Genomic DNA, 6,071 nt, shown 5'->3' with positions numbered 1-6,071 from the left:
CCCTGAAAGAATTAAAATCTGACGAAACTCTTCGTTTGCCAAAGTTGATGTAGATTTCGCATGTTGCGCCACCATAGCAGTTAATCACAGTGACCAAGTCCCTCATCTTCAGCACAGCACAAATCTCAGCAATGGAAGGAACCATCTCACGTTGCGTGACGTCTGCTGACTCAGCGCATTTTCACCGAACTCAGCATAAGCTCCACCAAGAGTGACAGGAAATCGCTCTTGTACCCTGATAACGGATGTTAATCAACAAACGGTGAAAAGGGATCCCCGAATAATCATTACTGTACAGATTCCCAGGTATCTTAGGCACATTTCAAGTGTATAGTCAACAGCGCGAGGTATGAAGCCGAACCGCTGTAATGCAAAACTACTGCTTAGTAGCAAGTGCTTTGGCCCGGCAAAATCGTCGGTGGACGTTAAGGTTTAAGATATTTGTTGGCTTATCTCTCATTAAACGAGCATTTTGTTTCAAATTTACTGGGAATATAAAGCATTGAGGCAAGCAATAAATTCTGGTTTACCAACAAAAGTGGGGTTAGAGATGTTTTAGAATTAGCGCTCAGAACAGATATTCACAAACTTTTTGTTATATATTGTGTTTGTGTTGCAATTACCACGTGTGCTCGTTGAAGCGTAACGACCGCTTTATAAGCACTCTGTATGCCGGAGAGGTCATTACAATAAATTACTCGAGGAAAGCGTGTATGTGGCTGTACCTGAAGGCAAATACTTTACACTGGCGACGAGGATGGGATCGTCTTACTTGGGAAGTGTTGGTGAATTTTGTGCTGAAACGGAAACATGGCCAACGTACGTGGAAAGAATTGAACAGTTCTTCAAAATTAATGACATTCCTAATGACAAAAAGGTACCGGCGCTTTTGAATTTTGTTGGTGCTAAGACATACAGTCTTTTGAAAGATTTGGTTGCACCCTCCAAAACTTACTCAAAAACATACAAGGAAATTGTGAAAATTTTAACAGAACATTTTTGCCCTACGACCCTCAAAATTTCTGAACGTTTTAAATTTGGAAAGCGTGATCAAATTCCTGGAGAATCTGTAAATCAGTATGTTGCTGTTATCAGAAAGTTAAGTGAAAATTGTCAGTACGGTGATTTTTTGGACGATGCATTAACTCAAAGATTTGTTTGTGTTATACTTTCGGAGACCACACAGCGGCGATTGTTAATTGAAAGTAATTTGAACTTTTCCCAAGCCGTGCTAATAGCTAACACTTTGGAAAAAGCCGATGCTGATACAAAAATAATGAGAAATAATGACATGTCCATTAACACGTTTAGTAGAAATGAAAATCTAAGAAACCGAAGAGCGTGTGGCAGATGTGGTCGCTCTGGTCATGAAGAATTCAATTGCTTTTTCAAAAGTGCCAAGTGTTACAAGTGTGGAAGAATTGGTCATATTGCATCGACTTGTCGGAATCGAAGCAAGCGAAATTTAAACTACATTGCTTCCGAAGATCAACAGGTGCCAGTAAAATGTTGTTTAAATTCCATTGGTGTTACAGAAAATGATAATATAGTGCTTCGACCCCTAATTAACGGAAAACCTGTTATAATGGAACTAGATACTGGGTCTGCACTGTCTATTATGTCCGAAGCTGATTACAAAAATTTGTTTAAAGGCTCCACACTTCAACCAACAAGCATTGTTTTAAAAACTTATTCAAATGAGAGAATCATTCCTCTGGGGTTTCTGCGAGTTACGGTGGAATACCGATCTACCCGTTTATACTTGAACCTTTATGTTGTGGAAATAAATGGTCCGACTTTATTTGGTCGTGAGTGGCTGCGTGCCTTTTGTAAATCTGGAAGTCATGAAGTTTTTAGTTGTTTGAAGTTTAATGTAACAAACTGTCCGCTGGTCACCGAGTTTCCAGAGGTGTTTGATGACAAATTAGGAACATTAAAAGAAATAAAAGGAAAATTATATCTTAAATCTAACGCAAAACCTGTTTTCTGTAAGGCCAGATCACTTCCATACTCCATAAAGCAAAAAGTTGAAGCTGAATTAGAGAGGCTGACATCTGAAGGGATATTGGAGTCCGTTCCTTACAGTGAGTGGGCAACCCCTGTCGTACCCGTGTTGAAAAAGGATGGCTCCGTAATTTTAAAGTAACTTTAAATCCAGTCTTAAACATAGAGCAATATCCCTTGCCTAAAGTAACTGATATTTTTGCCACGTTAGCTGGAGGAAATCGTTTTACAAAACTGGATTTAAAAAATGCGTATTTGCAAATGACAATGGAAGACGAATGTAAACATTTGCTTACCATTAATACGCACAAAGGACTCTTTCGTTACAACCGCCTAGTTTTTGAGGTAGCTTCAGCCCCGGCATTATGGCAAAAGGCTATGGATCAAGTGTTGCAAGGGTTAAAAGGAGTACAATGTTTATTGGATGATATGATAATAACTGGAGCAACAGATCTAGAACATACAGAAAATCTGCGAAATGTTCTCCAGCGATTGTCGTCTTATGGGTTAAAAGTCAATCCGAACAAGTGTGATTTTTTCAAGAATCAAATTGAATTTTGTGGCCATGTTGTAGATAAAGAGGGATTGCATAAATCACAAGATAAAATTGAGGCGGTCACAAATTGTCCGACCCCACAGAATGTGTCCCAGCTTCGTTCGTTCCTTGGCCTAGTTAATTATTATCATCGATTTTTGCCCAATCTGTCATCTTTGTTGCATCCGTTATGTGAACTTTTAGAGAAAGGTCGTAGATGGAACTGGTCCTTGGAATGCATTCAGTCATTTGATAAAGCTCGTAAACCGATGGCTTCTGATAAGGTTCTTACGCATTATGACGTAAATTTGCCAATTAAGTTAGCATGTGATGCATCGCCGTACGGCATTGGGGCAGTTATGTCACATGTAATGCCGGAAGGCATTGAGCGATCCATTGCGTACATCTCGAGATCTCTGTCTAAGTCCGAGAAAAACTATTCGCAAATTGATAAAGAAGCTTTAGCAATTGTGTGGGCTGTGCAAAAGTTTCACATTTACTTGTTTGGTCGACATTTTACGCTAGTGACTGACCACGAGCCTCTCACTTCTATATTTCATCCAAAAAGAAGCATTCCTGTAATGTCGGCACAACGTTTGCAACGTTATGCCATTATTTTATCCGGCCACAATTATTCCATCGAATACCGCAGTACAACTCAACACGGCAACGCTGATTGTTTGTCTAGATTACCGCAAGGTTCCACTGAAACCTCGTGCGATGCTGCAAGCAATTTTTATTTTAAGCAGATTGACTTTTTGCCTGTAACGGCCGAGGATATTGCTAAACACACACGTTCGGATAAAATTTTGTCACGGGTGTTTGCTTGCGTGACATCGGGCAATTGGGTGCCGGAAAGTGCCAATATGCCATATTATTATCGAAGAAATGAGTTATCCACATTTTACGGATGTTTGGTTTGGGGACCCAGAGTGGTTATTCCAGAAAATCTAAGGTCCTCTATTTTGCAGGAATTACACAACGGACACCTGGGTGTTGTGAAAATGAAACAAATCGCACGAAATTACGTCTGGTGGCCCAACCTTGATAAACATATTGAAGAATTGTCCAAGAACTGTTCGGGGTGCTTACAAAATAGGAACGTACCACCTGTAGTAAAATACCACCCCTGGCAAACTTGTGTTAAACCATGGCAACGCATACATATAGACTTTGCAGGTCCTGTGGAAAACCACATGCTCTTGGTGATCGTGGATGCCTATTCTAAGTGGCCAGAGGTAATCCCAATGCATTCCACCACGGCGGCTGCAACTATAGACGAACTTCGCAACGTTTTCTCGAGGAACGGTATTCCGGAAAAGATTGTTTCTGACAATGGTCCTCAATTCATTTCACAGGAGTTCCAGACGTTCCTGAAGATGAACGGTATTCGTCATATGAAGACTGCTCCATACTCACCAGCCACAAACGGCCAAGCGGAGAGATTTGTACAAACCGTAAAGAGAGGTTTACAGTCGATGTCAAACGAAACCGGGAGCATCAAAAGCAAACTGTCAAGATTTTTGCTGTCCTACCGCAATGCTCCTCATGCATTGTTAGGAGAGTCCCCTGCCAAGCTGTTCATCAAGCGCAATCTGAGAACCCGCCTGGATCTTGTTCAATCCGCGGGAGAGGGAAGGGTCGAGAAATGTGTAGAAAAGCACATCGACAAACACCACGGGCAACGGCCACGAACATTTGCAGTTGGTCAAAAAGTGGCAACCCTAGATTATCGCGCTCGTAGTAAGCGTTGGGCAGTTGGCGTCATTGAAAAAGTTCTCGGGCCACTGACCTATCTTGTACGTGTAAATTGTAAATTTCTTTGGAAGCGTCACATTAATCAGTTAATTGACATGTCGGGAAATAACGTTCGTGATATTGTACAATGTAATTCGCCGTGTTTCGACGATTTTGTTTTTGATAACCGTTCCAACCTTTCGAACGACACACATGCTCGTTATCCTACGAGAACTCGACATCCGCCAACCAGATATGGATGTGAGAATTAGGATTTGTTTGTAGGGAGGATTGTTATATATTGTGTTTGTGTTGCAATTACCACGTGTGCTCGTTGAAGCGTAACGACCGCTTTATAAGCACTCTGTATGCCGGAGAGGTCATTACAATAAATTACTCGAGGAAAGCGTGTATGTGGCTGTACCTGAAGGCAAATACTTTACACTTTTCGTCTGCGAAACCTATAAAGATTGTTTATCTTAACCAAGAACCCCCAAATTTAGTAAACCTTTGTTGTGTCAAGGGTTCCGCGAACTCTACATTGGATAACCAAGTTATTTACACACTTAGTGACGTCATACCTCTTCAGATGCAGCTTCAGGTAAGACAGCACGGGACGTGATGGGTGGTACGCGCAACACATACAAGCTATGAGATGCCAGTAATGCGGACATGACGTCACATGAAGCTGGTCACACATTTGCTCGTCTGTGGTGAGTTGGAGGGTGTAGATGGCGGTTTGTTTGATTAATTGGAGGTAAAGCTCGTCCTGGAATAGCTTGGAGCCGTGGCACACTCGCATGATCGCCTGGAACGAACAGATAGATGGTTTGTTGGCTGGACGGTGTCGCAATGCTTTTTGATTGTCTGTTTTGAATGCTGATTGACGTCAAGTAAAACTTTGATATAAATTGTGATATGTGAACATCGTTCCCCACTCATTGCAAAGAAAGATCCACAATTACCTGACAAACGTCATTGTCATAACATGTGCAAATATATAGGGGAGGAAACTCAATTACAGGCGGGAATTCGAGAAATATCAAAAAGCAAAATTTAAAAACGATTTTTTCATTTTTTTACCTGGAGTGATTTCGCTTCCTCCTCAATGTTCTGAAAAGTCCGTTCTTCCATTTGAAGGAGGACGTTAAAATCCTCACAGCCTCGTCCCTCAACGTGTAGTGGTCGTCACGAGAGGGCACCTGTGAGCGAACAACGGTTGATTATGATTTCTATGCCCTTTTTTCTAAGTAGCGAAACTATTAATTTTTTATTTTTTTTGGAATAATCAACTTGGTTCGTTAGCAACACAACAATATGAGCAATGTTACGTCACAGATAGTTCGGGTAAGATGATGTTGACGTCATCGTGGTTTTATGACAACCACGTGGATACTTGCAGCACTATTAAGTTTGCGTTAGTATTGGATTCTGGGACGGATAGTTGTAATAATTGCTGGTTCACCTGTTCGTATGGAAGGGATAGCAAAGGGGATCTTAAAGGCTCGCTTGATTGCCTGAAGATTGGGTTCCTCTTGTAGATCAAGTCGATCTCCTTTTCATTGTCGTCTGAACGCTGTTGCAACATACACAATTTTTAGTCATATTTTCATACACTATGGTCAACATGCTAAATATAAGTGAAATAATGAAATGCTTTGGGCAGAGTCGTTTTGTTAACAACATTGTAATAATATTTCCTGATGTGTTTTTTAAGCAGGTAATTTCAAAGCAATGAGGTTTTCGCCTGGCTACCTAAGTGGCAAGATAATCACCAGACACATTACCGACATAT

The 6,071-nt window shown here is 41.0% G+C and overlaps 1 protein-coding gene and 1 pseudogene across 1 annotated transcript; one reads left to right on the top strand and one right to left on the bottom strand.

The window, feature by feature from the left end:
* The window catches only part of LOC145907427 (unconventional myosin-X-like), a 63,560-nt pseudogene that overhangs the window by 42,321 nt on the left and 15,168 nt on the right, over nt 1–6,071 (bottom strand).
* Nucleotides 758–1,685, top strand: LOC145906719 (uncharacterized). The gene is made up of 2 exons (XM_082994172.1): nt 758–1,495; nt 1,653–1,685. The coding sequence occupies exons 1-2, from the start codon at nt 758–760 to the stop codon at nt 1,683–1,685; spliced, it is 771 nt and encodes a 256-aa protein (XP_082850298.1).

The sequence above is a fragment of the Ascidia mentula genome, chromosome 6 (genome assembly GCF_947561715.1).
Source record: "Ascidia mentula chromosome 6, kaAscMent1.1, whole genome shotgun sequence".
Lineage (NCBI taxonomy): Eukaryota > Metazoa > Chordata > Ascidiacea > Phlebobranchia > Ascidiidae > Ascidia > Ascidia mentula.
Note: the sequence above shows the minus strand (reverse complement) of the source record. Positions and strands in the feature narration are given on the sequence as shown.